Source organism: Rana temporaria, chromosome 8, assembly GCF_905171775.1.
Source record: "Rana temporaria chromosome 8, aRanTem1.1, whole genome shotgun sequence".
Lineage (NCBI taxonomy): Eukaryota > Metazoa > Chordata > Amphibia > Anura > Ranidae > Rana > Rana temporaria.
In genome coordinates this window covers 135,174,827-135,196,821 of record NC_053496.1, presented here as the reverse complement: position 1 = coordinate 135,196,821, position 21,995 = coordinate 135,174,827, and the positions used below count along the sequence as shown (strand labels likewise).

Genomic DNA, 21,995 nt, shown 5'->3' with positions numbered 1-21,995 from the left:
TAGACCACTTATGCAGCAATATGACTAGCATACTGCATAAACACTTTAAACAATTTGTCTTACTGTCTTCAACATCCACTAGCACTGATTCAAAGAAGATTACCGCTAATAGGATTTACTACTTGGAACCTGGCTGCATGTCTCTCAGAATAAAAGAAGAGTATTTACCTAAGAAAGAATATGGATGCAGCTTGGCATGCTTTTCTCTTGCTGTTCTTTTCCTTCAAGTTTGGCTTGGTGTCTCCATCTTGTATTGTCGGATGCTCCTGTTCAAATGACACATTTGGGCGGTAAGAGGCAAATTCTAATTGTGAACTGACAATGTTTGTTTCCTAATCTAGATCCTAATATTGGAAATAGCTTGTATGTCTTATTGTAAATGCATTGCACGGGAGATTTAGCTGATGAATTAATGTACATATTAAGTAAATGTTGACATATTTTTGGAGATGGTATAAAGGATATTCTAGACACAGAAACCTTATGTGAATGAAAGTCACATACACAGATAATCAAGGACATGGCTGAAAACCAATTATATATTGTGTATGTGTGTGCGTATATATATATATATATATATATATATATATATATATATATATATATATATATATATATAACCCCAGGACCAATTTCTTAGATAGTTGTCTCCAAATAATCTATGCAATGACCACTTGTCATGTTTTCTCTTCCATGTGTGTTACAGATGAAAAGTGTGTGTGTGTGTGTGTGTGTGTGTGTGTGTGTGTATATATATATTAGGGCTGTTACTGATCCAAATTTTTGTGTTCGATTAATCGATATTTTTTAATCGACTAATTTCGATTAATTATAACGCACATACAGATCCAACTACTTTTAGCTGATCTCCTTGCAGGCTGATTCCCAGTGCAGCTTCCAACCACTGGAAAAATGGATAGCAGGATACAAAAAACACACAAAGGCAGCGCTCAATGGGAATAGCATTACAACTTTTATAGTCTTCAAGTAGGTAACAAAATAAATTGCAATGGAGATAAAATCGATGTAGCTACATAAACTGTAAAAATGGTGCGAGCAATACCAAACGGTAGCATTAGCAGTCATGAAAACATGTAGCTAAGTATGATACTGGTATAAAAATGTGTACAACGATACCACTGCTGAATCCAGATGAGGAGGGGTTAAAATCAGTCTGTTAGCATGTAGATGTCCTGTGAAGGGAACGATCACAACTCCCAGTGGATGGCTGTAGAATCCCAGGTTGATGGAGGGAAGTGATAGAGGGAAGTGTAACAGCCCTTGCGTGTGGCAGATAGTGAGGTCCCGCCGGCATGCAGATGTGAAGGCACAGCAAAGGAGCCCTTCAGATGGACACAGCAAGCCCCACCGGTGTCCATGACATCACCGAATCTCCGGCGGAACTCCCTAAAGGCCCGGAAGCCGGCAGAGAGGTGAATACCAATCAAAAGAATTTTGAACGATCAAAAAAATTAAAGATTAACCGATGAATTAATAGTTAATTTACACAGCCCTAATTATATATATATATATATATATATATATATATATATATATATATATATATATATATATTAATATAAATATCCAGGGTATTCTTCTTGCACTTTTTTGATAGACCAGCGTGTCTCAGTTACAGTAACTCAGACTTGTGTTTTATTGCAAGATATCCATGCATTCTTAAACTGTTGAAGTTAAAATTCCCTAAAGTTGCTAAAACCACCAAATGTTTTCCTCACAGTAACTCATATTAATGATCTCAATAAAAGGTATATTTGTTTCTACCAATAGTACAATATTAAAAAAAAAATAAACCCTAAAATTACTGTAATTTGTAGGTTAACATTTAAAGGCAGAGTTACTCATATCTTGCAAATGTTAATTAATTTGAACAAGCAGTGTGTTTGTGAAACGTACAACTGCAGTTTCTAAATAATGCGCCGTACACACAATCAGGCTTTAGCCTGACTAAACTCATATGGGGATTCCAAAGGAATTCCATCGGAGGAAAAAAAGAACATGTTCTCTATATAAACTCTGACAGAATTCCTCTGAATATCCGATGGAAAAACTCAGATGGGCATACACATGGTCCGTCTGACTTTTTCCAACGGAAATTCCGATCGCGTGTACGAGGCATCAGACTGACCATTCACTGCGGTTCCTAAACATGTGATCACCAAGATCACTAAAAGGTTTGTCTGCAATCTATGTGCCTAGTGCTATGGCTTTGTCTCTATGCTCTTTAGAATATGTTCAGCTATGCAAAGAAAGAGTGTTACAATGTGAAATAAAATGATAAAGTTTCATGCCGCGTACACACGGTCATTTTTCGGCATGAAAAAAATAGTCATTTTTCAGCATGTCCAAAAAACGAAATTTTTCCAACTTCATCATTAAAAACGATGTTGCCCACACACCATCGTTTTTAAAAAATGATGAGCAAAAGGCGGTGACGTGCAACACGTACGACGGCACTCTAAAGGGGAAGTTCCATTCAAGCTCCCGTCTCATAACTTGTTTCTGATCATGCGCGGGTTTAAAACGTCGTTTTAGCCCACACACGATCATTTTTTACAACCCGAAAAAGTAAATTTTTTAAAACGACGTTAAAAAATGCAGCATGCTCGATTTTTTTTTTGTCGTTTTTCAGAAGATGAAAAACGATGTGAAGCCCACACACGATCATTTTTAATTACGTTTTTAAAAACTTTGTTTTGTTCCATGCCGAAAAATGATTGTGTGTACGCGGCATCAGTGTCTAAAAATAATACATTTTTAAAATAAAGTCATTACATTTTTTCTACTGTATGCATAATTCCATCTACTACCGTCCATCTAGCTAGGCTATGATTAGACTATGTAAATGAATGCATTTAATTTTCTAGGTTACAGCAAATGAATTAAAAGGCTTGTGTGACCAGCTGTTACATTAACAAGATATTTTTAGTCTGGTGTATTCTGGGAGGTTTTTTTATGTTAAAAAGGCTCTCTAATTTCTTAATGCGGGTAAGGTTTACACTGTTGGTCTGTGATAGCGGAGAATGCCCTGTACACACGATCGGTCAATCCGATGAGAACGGTCTGATGGATTTTTTCATCAGTTAACTGATGAAGCTGACTGATGGTCAGTCGTGCTACACACCATCAGTTAAAAAAACGATCGTGCCAGAACGCGGTGACGTAAAACATGACGACATGCTGAAAAAAACAAAGTTCAATGCTTCCAAGCATGCGTCGACTTGATTCTGAGCATGCGTGGATTTTTACCTGATGGACGTGCCTACAAACGATCTTTTTTTTTTTCTATCGGTTAGGTATCCATCGGTTTGTTTTAAAACAAGTTTCAAATGTTTTAACCGATGGATAAATAACCGATGGGGCCCACACACGATCGGATTGGTCTGAAGAAAACGGTCCATTAGACTGTTCTCATCGGATTGACCGATCGTGTGTACGCGGCAGAAGGTTCAGAGACCAATGGCAAATCATAATTTCATGTTACCAGTTACAATGAGAGCACAGAAAGCAGTGTATAAACTGTTACCCTGCTAGACATTTTAAGGCTAGTGTTATTGCAAACAAATCAGGAAAAGATGCATAGAAGTAGTTTCTCCGTTACACTAACCCTCTATGTAATGTTAACCCTACCCTTTACATAAATCCTTCTTGTCCCCTAAACTCTAAAGCCTCGTACACACGACCGAGTTTCTCGGCAAAAACCAGCAAGAAACTTGCTGGGAGATATTTTTTTGCCGAGGAAACAGGTCGTGTGTACATTTCCATCGAGGAAACCGTCGAGAAACTCGACGAGCCAAAAAGAGAGCAAGTTCTCTATTTCCTCAACGGGAATGGAGAAACTTGCCTTGTCAAGTTCCTCGACAGCCTAACAAGGAACTCGACGAGCAAAACTATGTGTTTCGCCCGTCGAGTTCCTCGGTCGTGTGTACGAGGCCTAATACTAACCCTCCCTATTGTAATTATGAACTCTTTAATAGATTGCTTACCATTCCTATGATGTGGTCCTGGAAGCAACTGTTTAGCAAAACTAGGCCTCAAAACGTATCACAATCTATTGATGAATACCTGGCAAAAAAAGCTAAAGATGACTACAATTCAGTTATGTTAATCAAATTAAGTTTGTGAAATATGAAATATATACAAATAAAATATGAGAAAACACCACTATGCTACAATGGTATGTTTGTCACATAAATGACCAACAGTCATTCCAGCGTGCGTAGTTTAACCGGTTGCCTACCGGCTCACACACATTTACTGCAGTACAATGGCACCACTGTGCAAAATCCTGTACATATATTGGGTTCCCTTTAAGAGCTGCCAGAGGGCATGCATGCGTCGCTGCACGGCGGGGGACCTGATGCGCGTGGCCAACGGTCACGATCGCCACGACCACACGCGAACGTGTGCAGAAATCCCTGTACTGTCAGGGGAGAGGAGACATGTTGTTTGTTCCTTCTAAGTAGGAACAACAACATGTCTCCTCGCCTAGTCAGTCCTATCTCCATACAGTTATAACATACTAAGGTAACACACATTTAACACCTTGATCGCCCCCTAGTGTTAACCCCTTCCCTGACAGTCAAATTTACACAGTAACAGTGCATATTCATAGCACTGATCACTGTATATGTGTCATTGGTTCCAAAAATGTCTCAAAAGTGTCCGAACGCAGATCACCGTCATCACTAGTAAAAATATAAAAAATGCCATAAATATTTCCCATAGTTTGCAGACAATATAACTTTTGCGCAAAGCAAATAATATGCGCTTATTGCGATTTATTTCAACCAAAAATATGTAGAATACATATTGGTCTAAACTGATGAAGAAATTTGTTTTTTAAAAACATTTTTGGGTATATTTATCATAACAAAATTAAAAATATTTATTTTTTTCAAAATTTTCGCAATTTTTTTGTTTATAGCGCAAAAAATTAAAACCACAGAGGTAATTAAATTACACCAAAAGAAAGCTCTATTTGTGAGAAAAAAAGGAGGCAAATGTTGTTTGGATACAGCATTGCATGACCACGCAATTGTCGGTTAAAGCAGCGCAGTGCCAAATTGTAAAACGTGCTCTGGTCAGGAAGGGGGTAAAATCTTCGGGGGCTGAAGTGGTTAATTGGGGACCAACAGATAGACTGTGTGGGATTAATGGTCCACTACAGAAGAAGGGGATGAACTCTTTACGGCAATGAGTTTTTTTCTAAAACCGGTCCCTATTCAGAAGCTTGGAAGAGGCAAGCTTGTGAGTTTGGGGTTCCCACAATCTATAGTCCTTTACAGTTTATTTTAAGAGGTGAAAGTGGTCCAATTTGGTATACTATTGGTACTGTCTTTGGGCCAGATTCATGTAGAAATCCGGCGGCGTAACGTATCCCATTTATGTTACACCGCCGCAAGTTTTCAGCGTAAGTGCTTGATTCACAAAGCACTTGTCTGTAAACTTGCGGCGGCGTAGCGTAAAGCCGTCTGGCGCAAGCCCGCCTAATTCAAATGGGGCGTGTATCATTTAAATTAGGTGCGTTCCCGCGCCGAACGTACTGCGCATGCTCCGTTTTGAAATTTCCTGCCGTGCTTTGCGCGAAATGACGTCGCCCCAATGTAATGTTTTGAACGGCGACGTGCGTTACATACTTTCGTATTCCCAGACGACTTACGCAAAAAAAAAATTTGAAAATTGACGCGGGAACGACGGCCATACTTTAACATGGGCTGTCTATTTTTACACCACCTAAATCGCAGCCGTAACTTTGCGACGGGAAAAGCCGACTAGCGACGACGTTAGAGAATGCGACGAACGCGCGTACCTTTGTGGATCGCCGTAAACAGCTAATTTGCATACCCGACGCGGAAAACAACGCAAACTCCACCCAGCGGGCGCCGAAGTATTGCATCCTAAGATTCGAAGGCGTACGAAGCTCTACGCCTGTCGGATCTTAGCCAAATGCCGTCGTATCTTTGTTTGTGAATTCAAAATAAAGATACGACGTGGAAAATTTAAAAGTACGCCAGAGTATCAGCAGACTCCGGCGTACTTTTTCTGTGAATCTGGCCCTTTATGTTTAGTACTAGACAGACAGATGGGGCCATGATATCAGTAAGTGAAAAAGAGATTTCCTACAGAAAAGCAATAAATACATAGTAGGGGGCTTTGGCCTGTCAAACCAGGTGTTTTAACCTTGTCCTGTGCAATTTGTACATCTAGTTTAAATAGTTAGGACTGTATCTAATTAAGACAGCATGTACTATTTTTGTTTTGTACAAGTGGCAAATGGCATGAATGTATTCCTATGGCACCAGTAACAAAATATTTTTGAGAATCTTATATATCATGCCCATCAGTTGGACCAGCTATTCCCTCAGCCACAAACCACAGATAACCTCAAATAAGGGCGACATTTGTTCCATGCAAAGGACATACGCCACTTTTTCCTAGACTGCTCTCTTCTACCAACTTTTAGTTGGGCTACTAAAACATTTATTTGGGTTTTGTCAATCAGAAAGCTATTGCTCTGATAATATAGTCATTTCTCTAAAAGTTCCAAATGTGACTGAAATAAATATCAGACAGTAAAACTCTCATTCTACCAAATATATCAGCAGCCCCTTTTCTTTTGTCCAATCACTGCCATTATTCAGACCATTACAAGCAGATTAGGTATAATCAATCAAATCGCAGTTCGGCCAGCAGGCTGCATATTAAGTACAAAAGTCCTGCAAATGGCATTTATTTCAAGCACCTGAATTCGACTTGGTATTAGCCTTTTTCCAATCCCTGTACAGCAGAGCTCAGAGAGGGGTGAAAGAAGCAGCTCAAGAAGCCAATTAGGTTTTTTGCAGTGCAAGTGCATGCTGATAGGAGGATAAACCAGAACAACAGAGAGATCAGCTCATCAGTGTACTGCATCTCCTTTCACTGACTAATCACAGGCTGAGAGAGTGGGGAGGAGACCTGTAAATTAAACTAAGAATGAAGCTTAGAAAGATCAAGTCGGCTTCCCAACCAGGTGTAAATCTCAGGACTGGATGCACAGAAACAAACAAACAAACACAAAAACAGTCTCCATATATTTCACCTGTTTATTTATTGGTGTGCATGGAGTTCAACTTTAAAGTAGAATTAAAAAAAGTTTGGATGGAGTGAGGGATGAGTATAAGGCCTCGTACACACGACCGAGAAACTCGACGGGCAAAACACATCGTTTTCCTCGTCGAGTTCCTTGTTAGGCAATTTTCTCCATTCCCGTCAAGGAAATAGAGAACATGCTCTCTTTTTGGCTCGTCGAGTTTCTCGACAGTTTCCTAGACGAAAATGTACACACGACCGGTTTCCTCGGCAAAAAAATATCTCCCAGCAAGTTTCTTGCTGTTTTTTGCCGAGAAACTCGGTCGTGTGTACGAGGTCTAACACTTTATTAATTTTTTTGCCTCTCTTTGGGGGGATTTCCCTAAAACAAGAACAAGAAGTGAAAGGAAATCTCTCCAAAGTGAGGAAAATTCCTGGTTGTAACAGGATCTGTCACCAGAATGTGTGTTCTCTTGTGGGAGAAGTTGAAGAAGTGCCAGGGAGATTCCTGGCATGTCTTGTCATCGGAGAAACAACAGGGAGCAATTGGAAATCTCCCCAAAGTGAGGGAAAAGTCCCTGTAATGCCCTGTCATTTGCATGGGGTAACGCCTCATTTGCATGGCTCACGCCCACTTCCACTTATGCCGGCTTACGCCTAGGAAACCCAGCTTAGTTTTGGGAGGAAGTGCTTTGTGAATTCTATGCTTGCCTCTCTGCGCTGCGTCGGCGTAGCGTAAAGGAGACACGCTACGGCGACATAAATGTGCGCCGCTGTCTGTGAATCCGGGCCGTATTGTTTGTGGTTGGTTGCAGCAGAGGATTTCACCCAGCACCAGCACTCACAGACACAAAATCTTACCAAATCTAGGTTTAGCTAAACACAGTAAACAGGTTGAAGAGCACACCAAGTGAACATTATTTTGGCTTGCATTATTTCTATAATATTATTATAACGATTGATTTATTGAGACATTGTGCAAAAGGCAATATAGTGCAGTATCAAGATGTTTTTAATCTCCACTCTCACCTGTAACTTGCCACATGGAGCATTTTTTTTGAGTATTTTCGCTATGGTTATTATCCAACCCTGAGCAGATCTCTGGGATTCATATAGCACTTTTTAATTTTTAAATTACAGTTAACATTTTCTAAAAAATAATGTATTTTATTTTATTTAAGGAGTCTCCTTTGCATGTCCTCATCACTCAGGAGAATACCAGATGACATTCCGTCAGAGATTCGAAAAGTTAGAATAGAAAAAAGCCACTTGACTGAATTGTCGCAGGGCTCATTTAGTGGTGTCCGCTTTCTGGAATACCTATGGCTTAATTTCAACAACATCACGCTAATGCATCTGAAAAGCCTGGAGAACCTGAAGCATCTAAAGGAACTAAGATTACAAGGAAACAAACTGAGATCAGTACCATGGACAGCGTTTCAAGATACCCCAGATATAAGAATATTGGACCTAAAACACAACAGATTAGATGTTCTTCCAAACCATGCAATGAAGTTTCTTCCCAACTTGACCTACTTAGACTTATCCTTCAATCAGCTTACCATTATCTCTAAAGACGTATTTACAACCTGGCCCATGTACCAAAGAGCGCAAGCATCAGATGGAAGAACAGAAGCAGCATCCAATGCAGTCTTGGCATTAAATGATAACCCGTGGATATGTGACTGCCGCCTCAAAGGTTTTGTCCATTTTGTAAAGACAGTCAGTCCACCTATTATATTAATGAATTCCTATCTGACATGTGCAAGCCCAGATTTTCGCATTGGAAAGTACTTTCATGAGCTGGAGCTGAACAACTGCATGAAGCCAACCACTAACACACTTATGTCTAATGTTACAATCCAGGTGGGCCTGAATGTGACATTGGTATGTATGATAACAGCAAGCCCTACACCTTCCATACACTGGACTTATGGATTCAAATCTATTAAATCCCATAATGGTAAGTTTAATGGTTCAGTCCAAATATATGAGAGGGTCTTAAAGGTTTAAAGATTTAAATAATTTTTTAAATATACAGCACCAATTATTTTCTACATACCGTATATACTCGAGTATAAGCCGACCCGAATATAAGCCGAGGCACGTAATTTTATCACAAAAAAAAGGAAAAGTTATTGACTCGAGTATAAGCCTAGGGTGTCCATCTTCATAGAAAAAATAGCAGAAAATGTAATAAATGACTCCCACAGAGTCCAATACAGTCCTGCAGCAGCGCTGCAAACTCTACGCTTGCTGTAATCCTAGACAGTGTTGAGGTAAGAAAGATGAGCTCCAATCACCACTGTTGTTCACCACGTGGGGGATAAGAAAACCCCTTCAGGGGATACACTTACCAGATGGTTTCCTCTCGGCGACTTCCTGGTTCCTTCCCCGTGGAGCGCAAACGTCACTTCCGGTTTCTGTGCTTGGAGAGTCACGCCCTGACGCGTTTCGTCACTTCCGGACTTCAACTGAGGGCGTGACTCTCACACACACTAATCCAGATTTAAATATTGCAGCACCGCCCGCCATCAGCGAATGATCGATGCCCATCTTCATGCCTCACTGTGCCTCACTTTGCCTCACTGTGTCCATGCCTCACTGTGTCCATGCCTCAATATGCCCATGTCTCACTGTGTCCATGTCTCACTGTGTCCATTCCTCACTGTGTCCATGCCTCACTGTGTCCATGCCTCACTGTGCCCATGCCTCATTATGCCCATGCCTCACTGTGTCCATGACTAGACTGATGTTTAACATGGGAGTCTATGGATCCAGGGGACCTACGACCGGCTGGTACCGGGTCCCCAAAGTCACCGGAGAAATTACAGTTTAACATGGGAGTCTATGGAAGGGGTGCCCGGGTTTAAAAAAAATCGGTGCTCCCCGGCCAACAAACTTTTCACACTTGTAGAGGAAGAGTGGGGCTACATGTGTACCAAGTTTGGCCGGTACCGGGTCCGGGAGATCAGGCGCAAAATGTGACTCGAGTATAAGCTGGGGGGGGGGGATTTTCAGCACAAAAAATGTGCTGAAAAACTCAGCTTATACTCGAGTATATACAGTAGTTTTATATACATATTGCTAATATCTTTAATAAACATTGCCATAATATTGCAATAATATTTTTAGCTTTTATTAAAAGAATACCTGTGATCTTGCCAGAATGGTCCTTGTTCAAGCACTTCCTAGTATGGGATTACATTTTTCTCCTGCATTGCTATCCTTTAAAAAAGAAGTGTGGTTTTCCAGAAAACAAATTATACTCACCAAAGTGGATGCAGCATATATTCGATGCTGGATCTTTCCCCATCACCTCTACACAGAGAACTGAGTTCTTCCCTTCGCTCTGAGCAAAGATCAGTAACTGTCAGTCACTTTCTCTCAGCTGTACCCCTCCAGTATTCACTGGAGTGCTGTGCTGTTCAGGGGGCAGGAGTAGCTTGCATAATCTCCCAGTGGCTCAATGAGAGGCCACAGGAGTCACAGGAGTGCAAAACGAACTGTGATTCATAGGAGAAGTAAGGACAAAAAAGCTTTGGCCCTACTTCTCCTTTAATCATTTTGTAGCAAATATTTATAACAAAATCCAACATTACATGTTTTAATTATAAACAGTTAGAGGAAACAAAGATAGAGGACTTTGTGGCTAGTGAAATTAACTGGTCAGGAAAGTGTTTCTTAGTAGAGTGGAGTAATGTCAGTGGCTGAGCCTCTACCTTATTGGGGGTTGGCTATTAAACGAGTTATAAGGATCCACAGGATCTGTGGGTGGGTCAACCAGGCATTTCATAGGAATCCCTCCTGCCAGCTCTATTTCATTTTTAAAGTCTAGAAGTTGGTCAGTTTTGTGTGTGTCACAGCAGCTTTGCTGGTTAGGGGCCTTTGGCTTTCAGCTAGGTTGTTCAGTGTGTTATGAAAAAGAGGCCATCTGGTGGTATGGTACCTCCTCTTTGTCATATGTTGATCTTTCTCCTTTGTACCCTGGGAACACCAGAAATACTTTTAACTTTTAGGTTTAAATTTTTCTTGCGGCGTATGGTATTACTGATGATATGGGTGGATGTTAGTATAGCTAATTCTGTATAAGTCAATGCACGCCCAAAGACCTATGCTTTCACCAACATTTACTATGTATTTTTATACTAATATGTTTGTTTTATAGAGGTTGGTATATGTCTGGGGTCAGCAACCTGTAGATCGTGATTTTCCAGTAGATCGCGGATAGATGACTGGTAGATCGCGGTCTAGGCTTGCTGACTCACCATCCCAGAGCATCAAACAGAATGCAATGCAGAGGGACTACTTGAAGCTGCAGTAGGGCTCCTGTCTTATGAAGAGTGGCCTCATTCGCTTGAATGGGTCGCGTTTGGCAGGCGGTAGCATACACCAAAAGCAACAGGGGGCTTAATTCCTGCTGCACCATGTGTACACCTTTGGCTGCTGCCTTAGCAGCTAAAGGGGGTAGAGATAGGGGCAGTAAAACCACAATTCAACCACAGGGTTTTATGTGTGAACAAGCCCTAAGAGTGCAGCTGCCGATTGCAACTAAGGGCTCATTCACAAGTGCAGCAGGCTTTGCTGCTCCTCTAAAAACACTGGGCCAGATTCACAGAAAAAGTACGCCGGAGTATCTGCTGATACTCTGGCGTACTTTTAAATTTGTCGCGTCGTATCTTTATTTGTAATTCACAAACAAAGATACGACGGCTTTTGGCTAAGAACCGACAGGCGTACGGCTTCGTACGCCTTCGGATCTCAGGTGTAATTTTCCGGCGGCCGCTAGGTGGAGTTTGCGTTGTTTTCCAGTGTCGGGTATACAAAATTGGCTGTTTACGGTGATCCACAAAGGTACGCGCGTTCGTCGCATTCTCTTACGTCGTCGCTAGTCGGTTTTTCCCGTCGCAAACATAAGCCTGCTTTTTCATGGCTTACATTTAGAACAGCCATGTTAAAGTATGGCCATCGTTCCCGCGTCGAATTTCAATTTTTTTGCGTAAGACGTCCGGGAATAGGAAACGACGTAACGCACGTCGCCGTTCAAAAAATACGTTGGGGCGCCGTAATTTCGCGCAAAGCACGGCGGGAAATTTTCACACGGAGCATGTGCAGAACGTTCGGCGCGGGAGCGCGCCTAATTTAAATGGTACACGCCCCATTTGAATTAGGCGGGCTTGCGCCGGACGGCTTTACGTTACACCGCCGTAAGTTTACACGCAGGTGCTTGGTGAATCAGGCACTTGCGCTGAAAACTTGCGGCGGTGTAACGTAAAGACGATACGTTACGCCGCCGCAGATCTCTGTTGCCTACCCCTGGTATATGTTATTGAGAAAATAACTTCAGTGACTGGTTTTACGCACCAAAGAATAATAAAAATGTAAATAATCAAGCCTCACATTACAATAATATCTATAATATCCATTAGTGCATGTGATTTCAGATATTTTGTCTAATTTATTTTTATTTTGATCCTACAGTATCTACAGTTTTGATTGATGAAGAGAATGTGAAATCTGAATTATTTATTCCAGTGGTACATCTTACAGATGCTGGAAAATACAATTGCATTGCAACAAACTTCTTGGGGAACTCATCTTCATTGGTTAATTTAAATGTTGAGTCTCCAAGCTCAGGGGATCCCTCCATATATACTTCATATTCTCTAAGTCCATCCTCATCATCAGACGAAAATGTATTCATAGATGTGAGAATTTCCAAACAGACTGTTTATGGCATCTCCTTGGAATGGTTTGCAGCAACAGAAAATCCGAGTGAAACATGGTATACAATCTATTTTGGAAAATATGACAACAAGGAGAAGGAAGTCATTAATATTGGCCCTGGAATATATACTTATTCTGTTAATGATTTACTTCCAACAACAAAGTATGAGGTGTGTATTACACTAAAGAGTCAACTTCCCCGTAAGGGACAATGCATTGTCTTTATGACAGGTAGTGACATCAGTGAGTTAGAACAAAGAGAAAAACTCATCCACATAATCGTCATTGTGTGCGCCATGGTTCTTGCAGTGCCTGCTGGCATGTATGCCTGCACAACAGAGACAAGGTTTAACTGTGTTGAAAAATGCTTGGGACTTTGTCGTCAGAAGCATAAGGCCCAGAAAAATCTGAAGAAAGATAATGCCAAGGATAGCACTTTTGATAGCTTGCAAGCCAGTAGTGATGAAGGACTTTGTCAACGAGAAGGCACAGAAGAAAATCGGAGGAGACGATATTCAGAAGAAAAGATTAATAAAGCTAAATTGGAAAATAAAAACCCTGCAGAACTGTACTAAAGCAATGTTTTTTTTTTTTATGCTGCCTGTGGGCTTTTTGGAATATGAAGAAAAGCAATGTCAAACATATTGTTGAGGCAATGCTAATCATACACACATACACACATGAAAAATAAAGCTGCAACTATTGTGAAAGATTCAGTGCAGCATTCTGCCCAAAAACATTAACGCAAAAAAAAATTACTACAGCAACAAATAAAACATTTCATTGACTAATGCCGCATACAGACGGTCGTTTTTTGTGATGAAAAAAAACGACAAAAAAAATTCGAACATGCTTGAATTTTTTGTGTCGTTTTTCAAAACGTCGTTTTTTACTTCACAGAAATTGACCGTGTGTAGCAAAAAACAACGTTTAAAACGACGTTTTTACACCCGCGCATGCCCAGAAGCTAGTTATGAAGCAAGCTTCAATGGAAAAAAGTGGTGAAACGTAACCTCGCTTTGCTAGAGCATTGTGAAAAAACGATGGTGTGTAGGCAACTTCGTCTTTGAAAATGATGTTTCAAAAATGTCGTTTTATTTCATGATTTAAAACGTCGTTTTTTTTTCATCACAAAAAACGACCGTCTGTACGCGGCATAACATGTAATACATTAGTAGATGCTAATTGCTGACAGTCTGATATAGGTAACTACACATCTGCTGCTGTAATGTCTTGGCTACAAGTACTTTTTTTTTGCGTCTCTTCAAATACAGCAACTGGAATGGCTTAATTTACACGTTTGCTTGTTACTGTATTCTTCAGTTTTTTTGTTCTTTTTTTCTTAAAAAAATAGTTTATCCCTAAGTTGTGCATTTCTGCTGAACTTAAAGATGTCCTGAACTCTGAAAGTCGTGCCAAAAAAGCAAGCAGAAGGCAAAATACTAGTCACCAGTATTGCCTGTGGTCTCCTTGCAGCTGATAATTTTCCCAGTATTGACTGAAGCCTCGTACACACGACAAGGGAGCTTGACGGGCGAAATACATAGTTTTCCTCATCGAGTTCCTTGTTAGGCTGTCGAGGAACTCAACAAGGCAAGTTTCTCCATTCCCGTCGAGGAAAAAGAAGACATGCTCTCTTTTTGGCTCGACGGGATCCTCAACAGTTTCCTCGTTGAAAAATGTACACACGACCGGTTTCCTCTGCAAAAAAAAAATCCCAGCAAGTTTCTTGCTGCTTTTTGCCGAGAAACTTGTTTGTGTGTACGAGGCCTAACAATGCTTTGTTCTGCATTTTGTGTGGAGACAGCCATCTTGGTGAAAGAAGGTTGGTGAAAGCAGGACTCTGCTTCCTGATTGCAGAGCTGCTCTCTTGATGACTGGATATCTAATTACTGATTGAAGCGGTGTAGGAAGCAAATAATGCATGAAGAATAAATAGAGAATTTGTTACTTGCTTTGGCACAATTTCCATGTGTATAAATTACCAGGTAGCAAACTTTCACTGTTTGAGTTCAGGTCATCTTTAAATGGGAGGAGGCCCTGGTGCACAAATACACATCCTTTGAGCAGACCAACTTGTGTGAAAAATATACATCTTTTTATTGCAATCCAAACAATGAAAGTAAAAAACAGAAGGCAACCAGAAAGGCAAAGCAACATATTCAATTCCTATACAAGAAATTACCTTCAAAAGTCCTCATAGTCATAATCTGTAGTAGCTATAGGGGGTTAGTTACGAAAGGCAAATCCACTTTGCACTACAAGTACAAAGTGCATTTGAAATTGCACTGAATGTGCACTTGGGAGTTCAGTCGCTGTAAATCTGAGTGGTAGATCTGAAATGAGGGGAAGCTCTGCTGATTTTATCATCCAAGAATGTGCAAGCTAAAATGCTGCATGCAATCCTTGCATGTCCCACTCGGATCTACAGCGACTGCACTTCCAAGTGCACTTTCAGTGCAATATCAGATGCACTTTGCACTTGTAGTTTGTACTTGTAGTGCAAAGTGGATTTGCCCTTTAGTAAATAACCCCCATAGTGTTTAAAAATAGGAACGCACACAAATTATTCAATCTATCTTAGACCAATGGCATAGGTTTATAAAATAGAATTACCAAGCAATTAATCAGATTAGATTAAAATAATAATGACTAGAGAAGTATAATTTCTTTTGTACATAAATCTGTGTCAAATTGTGTAAACCTGTAAATGTAAATGTATTTTTGTTACAATTTTTCTATATATTTTGTTACAAATAATAATAAAAAAAATGTTGTGCAAACATTTGATATGATTAACAAAATATAATGATTTGGAAAAAACAATGGTGTTGCTAGTTTGTCCAAAAATAAAAAAGCTGTGAATAGCTTATACAAGGTTAAAAGGGTCATCTGGTGGAATATCTAGCATATGAACTTGCAGTATAGAAATGCCCATAATAGAAAGACTTGTTATAGTGAAAAATCTTTATACCATGATCAGAGATTTTTTCATCTCATATCACAAGAAACATATTATGGCAAGTTTGTTGTTACAATTATTGAAGTTTTCAAGGATTTTTTTGCTGTCCACCTAAAATACCCCCCCCCCCCCCTTTCATCAGAGCCAACTCATTCATTTTACAAGAGTCCAAGTCTAGACATTATTCAAAAAAGTGTCAATACTTTGAGTGACTTGAGAACACTAGTAGCATTTCAGCATTGTGACCTCCTATTGGTTTTAAGTTCTGTGGTTTGAAACTTGGGATTTAATGGTTTGGGGTTGCTTTGAAGAGGTAGAACGGGAACATACGATATAAGGGATGTAAACTAATTGTGCTGGTTGCAAGTAAACTGTCTCAAGAGCCTGAGTGAAGGTACTGTACCAGAGAAACCCACAAAATACCAATTTAATGAGGTCCAGATAGGGATTTCAAAGTGATTCTGAGAAATTCCTCTATGTGTCAGCCTTAACAGCTTTCTCACAAAGTGAGTTTTTAAAGACTGGGTTACATCAGAGGTCATACATTGGGTCTGGATTTGGGGACAATGCAGTTAATTGACACAGTACACAAGATATGGAAAATGCCACAATGCAGAGCTCAGTGCCTGAATGTAACAGGTTTACAATCGCCACAACCTTAGACTCGCTCACAAAGTAAATCTTCAGAGACTGGGTCACAGTAAATGCTGTGCCATGTCTCTGGACCTGGAGATTGTCTGGATAGCACTACTGGCAAAACATAGTTCATAATCCAGGGAAGACCCCAATCTTCAGTCAAGTAGGGATGGGTATGGCCTCAAAGCTAAGGATATGTTGATCTGGATGTCTTCTGTGAAGAGACCTGTTCAAGTAGCGTATTTAAGGTCTTCTTGGAAGAAAAAATATCCACAGTGTAACAAATATCTTAATTGTAAAGAAAAATAGTAGGAAAGTATTAATAAAAAATCTGAGGCAAGATGTTTAAGAACAGGGTTGGCTTAAAGTTCAGCCAAAAACAAACTAATTCTAAATCTACTCACAGCCACATTCTAAAGCTAATGTATCTAGCCCTGTAAAGCGAAAATCACTACCCTTTTCTGCACCCGCTCCGATCCAGTTCCATGCTGAGCTGTCAGCGGCAGCTTCTGTTTGTAGACATGTGCAGGAGAGGCAGGAAAAATAGGAAAGCACACCACTCCAGGCGAGTAGGATCAGCCTAATGGACTCCCCACATGGGTGCCTGCCCCGGCTTGCCTCTGTGATACATGTAATCCAAGAAGAAACAACTGCAAACCATGGCCAGACATTTTTTGTGAAATCTTCAGATACAGAAGAGGAAGCCGATAACAGGAGCTTCATAGAAAAAGGAAAATTTATATGAAATACTTACCGTAATTTTCCTTTCCTGATGGACTCCATGGCAGCCTACGTGTGGGTTAACCCCGCCTCTCATACCTCATAGGACCCTACTCCCATAAAGCTTTGCTTCCTGGCCATGGACAGTGTTCCGTAATATAGCCTACTCCAGCAAAGGGAGGGAACTCCGGCTGCCATGGAGTCCATCAGGAAAGGAAAATTACGGTAAGTATTTCATATAAATTTTCCTTTTTCCTGACAGACTCCATGGCAGCCTACGTGTGGGAAATGACTAGCCAAACACACCCGGGTGGGCAATTGCTGGTTAAAGAAAAAATTTTTTAATTGACATTGTCAACAGATAATATATTCAAACCAAAATTAACCGACGACAAGGAGGCCGGTTCTACGCAATAGTGCGTCATAAATGTATTTAAGGACGACCAAGAGGCCGCTTTGCAAATAACTTCAGGGGAAACATGTCGGGCAGCCGCCCATGATGTAGAGACGCTCCGCGTGGAATGAGCGGTTACCGCTTCAGGAGGAGCCAACCCTTTAGCCTTGTAAGCCCTTTGGATAGCTTGGACGATCCATGCGGCGATGGTTCTGGAGGAAGCACGCATGCCTTTGTTTTTCCCATGGAATGACACAAACAAATGATCAGATTTACGGAAGGACGCTGTGGCTTCCAGATATTGTTTAAGGATTTCGCCGACATCCAGAGGATGAACCATAGAGCCCTCAGAAGAATGAAACGTGGGAAGTACAATTTCCTGGTTTTCATGAAAGATTGACGTGACTTTAGGCTTGGAACCCAGCATTGGAATTAACACTACACGGTCCGGGAAAAAAGTGAGGAGCGGTTCTTTGGAGCCTAGAGAGCCAATTTCGGAGACCCTTTTGGCAAATGTTATAGCCACAAGGAAGACAATCTTGAGGGAAAGATCTTTGATAGATTGATTAGTTGAATCTTGATCTCCTGAAAAAAAGTCCAAGACTAATGGGAGATCCCACTTGGAAAATCTTGGTTTTCTTAGAGGTCTTAACCTCATGGCTCCTTTGAAGAATTGACGGACAAGGGAATGTCTGGCCCACGAAATACCTGTGAAGGCAGAGATTGCTGATACTTGGACCCTCAAGGAGCTGACTGATAAGGGTAGGTCAAGCCCAGTTTGGAGGAAGCCCAAAATGTCTTGCACTCTGGGGACTTTGGCTGAACTGTTCATGGAGGAGGTGTAATCCGAGAACTTAGACCATATCCTCTGATAGACTTTGTTGGTGCTCACTTTCCTGGCATTTAGTAATGTAGAGATTGCTTGGCTTGGGCAACCTAGCGCTTCCAATCTTTCCCTCTCAAAAACCAGGCCATCAGGTGCAGATGTGATGGACAAGGGTGAGGGGTCGACCCCTGGAGCAAGAGATCTGGTCTGGATGGGAGCTGAACTGGATCCCGGAAGCTCAACTGAAACAACAGTGGAAACCATGGTCTGTTGGGCCAGTAAGGAATTATTGCGACCACTTCGACTTCCTCCCATCTGAGTCTCGACAGGAACCGGAGAATAACTGGAGTTGGGGGAAAAGCATAGGCTTTGTGGAACATCCATTGATCTGTTAGAGCATCCACCCCGAACGCTTGGGGACAGCGATTTCTTGTGTAAAATTTCTCCAGTTTGTAGTTGCACGGGGATGCAAATAGGTCCACTTCCGGTGTGAATCCTAGTGACAGGATCCAGACGAAAACCTCGCTGTGGAGAGACCACTCGTTGTCGAGTGTCGTCCTCGATAGGAAATCTGCTTGAATATTCTGAGTTCCGGGGAGATAAACTGCTGTTAGATCTGTCAGATGTGTCTGAGCCCATGTCATAATCGGCTCCACCTCCCTCAGAAGGGACAGACTGCGAGTGCCTCCTTGTCTCTTTATGTAAGACACGGCTGTCGTATTGTCCATCCTCAGAAGGACTGACGACCCCTTTACCAGATGGGTGAAGGCTTGAAGGGCACAGAAGGCTGCACGGAGTTCCAGGATATTGGATACTACCTTTCGAGATGGGAAATCCCACTTCCCTTGGGCTACTTCTTTCAGGCAAAGGGCACCCCAGCCGTTGCTGCTGGCGTCGGATGTAACTGTGATCCAGGAGACAGGGGCTATTGAGAGAAAATTGAGGAGATTTTTCCGCAGAAGCCACCAGAGGAGGCTGTCCCTCATTGACTGAGTTATCCGGATTAATTGGTCCTGGGGCCTCGGATCCCATTGTTGGAGAAAACCCCTCTGGAAAGGACGCATTCGCCATTGTGCCCATCTGACCATGGGAGTCGTGGACACCATGGTGCCTATAATTTTGAGACATAGTGAAGCTTTGAGAAAAGGGGACTCCAATGCAAGACGAACTCTTTCCCGGATGACTGGGATTTTTTCTAAGGGTAGAGAAATTGTACTCTGGATCGTATCGAACTGGGCACCGAGGAAGACTAGAGACTGTGTGGGTTCTAGATGACTCTTTTCCCTGTTCAAAAGCCAGCCGAACTCGGTCAAAGTGAGAATAACTTGAGCCCGATGTATCAATAGCTGTTCCCTGTTCTGTGAAAGTAACAGCAGGTCGTCTAGATAGTGGTGTAGACGGATGCCTTTCATTCTGATTAAGGCCACGACAGCCAGTAAGAGCTTTGAAAACACTCGCGGCGATGTTGTAAGCCCGAATGGGAGACACGTGAACTGTAGGTGAACACTGCCCACTGCAAACCGAAGGTATTTCTGAAATTCTGCCGCTATGGGCACGTGGAAGTAGGCATCTTTCAAGTCGATTGACACAAGCCAGTCGCCTGGCAGAATGGTCTGACGAATTGTGAGAAGTGACTCCATCTTGAATTTTTCCTTTTTTATAAAGGTGTTCAGATGCGTCAGGTCTATCACTGGCCTCCAAGAGCCGGACTTCTTCAAAACCATGAACAGAGGTGAGTACATTCCCTGAAATCTTTCTGCCGCTGGCACTTGTATAGCGGCGCCCTGGGACAAGAGAGTGTCTGTGTATGTTAGAAGGATATTTCTCTTTTCTTCTGAGTGAGGCAGAGTTGTGGGGACAAACTGAAGTATAGGAGGGTTGACAAAGGACCAGGTGTGACCTAGGGATACTGTCTTGACCGTCCAAAAGTCTTTTATTGAGGCTGCCCAAACGTGCCGGAATTGCAGAAGCCGAGCTCCAACCCGCTGCGTCTGAGCGATCCCAATATCAAAAGGACTTAGGGGTGTCACGGTTACCCGAAGTTGCCCCTTTTGTGGGTTTTTGACCCGAAGGTTGGTTTCTTCTCCAATTTTTCCTGAACTCTCTTCCCGGCTTGTATCGACGAGCCTCTCTAGCACGATCTTGGTCTTGCCTAGGAAAAAATTTCCTTTGGTTGAAGGGACGACGGTCCTGGGGAAGGAACCCCGATTTACCCCCTGTGGCACGGGAGATAGCGCTGTCAAGTTTGTTCCCGAACAGGGAGACCCTTGAAAGGGAATACGGCACCATGCCTGTTTAGAGGCTGGGTCGGCTACCCAAGGACGGAGCCATAGGGCGCGTTTAGCTGTAACAGATGAGAGCATGACCCGCGCCACTAGGCGGATAATGTCAAGGGAGGCCTCACCCAGGAAGGCAGCAGCCATTCTTAGTTCGTGAACTGGTAGGTCTCTGACCAGAAGACCAGGCATGTTTGACAGAGTAGAATCTACTTCATCCGTCCAAGTCTCCATTGCCTTGGAGAGGGCCGCAAGGGCCAGTGCTGGTTTACACGCCATACCTGCTGTGATATATATGCGTTTTAAATCTGTATCAATTTTCCTATCCAGAGCATCCTTAAAAGAAACTGTGTCTTCCAAAGGAAGGGTAACATGTTTAACCAGTCTCATTAGAGCGGCGTCTACCAAGGGAGCAGACTCCAGGTGTTTCACTTCTTCTCGTTTAAACGGGTACATCTTTGATACTTTGGAGATTAAAGAATTTTTCCTTTCAGTGGTGGTCCACTCATCAGTAATCATTTCACTGAGTTCACCCAAAAGGGGAAAGCTAGGACGCTCCTTCTTGAGGTGTTTAAAATATTTTCTCTGTTTGTTAGGAGATTCCACCGGGTCTTCCCATTTTAAAGCGACTTTGACTGCCCTTACCAGATTTGGGACTAGAGAAAAGTCAAATCCTGTGGAATTGACAACACTCTCCACCTCACTAAAGGAGGACATACTTGAGGAACGATTGCGCTGAGATGGGCCCGGAACCTCAGAGTCATCCTGTAGAAGGACTGGAGCTGGAACTACAGGTGAGAGAATGTCACCAGTGGGATCAGGTTTATTCAGGGACTCCTGGACCACCTTCCTGACCAGAGCTTCAACTTGTTGGTCACTATCCACCCTTTCTCTTGCAGCACGAGAATAGCAGGGATCACAAAGAGATTTCCCTTCCGGGACCTGGGCCTTGCACCCCCAGCAAGATCTTCTTCCGGAATTGCTGGAATGACGGTGGGAATGGCGGTCAGAAGTGGATCTATATTTTTCCCCATGATGTTTGGAGGGTGACCTGCTCTTTGGTCGCTTAGAGCTTGACCTGGAATGATGGCGATGTGATCTAGTGATATCAATGTCTTCGTGGACTGAGGGCTGATGATCAGACCTAGAAGGACTGATGGTGAAAAAAAAAAAAGAAATCAGGAAAAAAAAAAAAAACATGATATAAAAAAACCCCAAACAGACAGGCAGAGGAAAGAAAATTTCCATCCTACCTGCGGCGTAAGGGTTGGCCACCGGGGGGCGGTGATACATCCATAGTGGTGAGGAATACACTGCAATAACCATTAAGATAACCATAAGAGTAAGGCATAGGCAATACAA

At 42.0% G+C, this 21,995-nt stretch overlaps 2 protein-coding genes across 2 annotated transcripts in view; one reads left to right on the top strand and one right to left on the bottom strand.

Moving 5' to 3' along the window:
- LOC120909085 (meteorin-like protein) overlaps positions 1–294 on the bottom strand; it is a 35,393-nt gene extending 35,099 nt beyond the window's left edge. The window contains exon 1 of the mRNA XM_040320728.1: positions 169–294. The gene's annotated coding sequence lies outside the window, so the exon portion shown is untranslated. The remainder of the gene's footprint in view (positions 1–168) is intronic.
- LRIT2 (leucine rich repeat, Ig-like and transmembrane domains 2) lies at positions 152–13,635 on the top strand. Its single transcript, XM_040320727.1, has 3 exons — positions 152–290; positions 8,274–9,055; positions 12,574–13,635. The coding sequence occupies exons 1-3, from the start codon at positions 181–183 to the stop codon at positions 13,392–13,394; spliced, it is 1,713 nt and encodes a 570-aa protein (XP_040176661.1). The 5' UTR covers positions 152–180; the 3' UTR covers positions 13,395–13,635.
- The last annotated feature ends 8,360 nt before the right edge of the window (positions 13,636–21,995 follow it).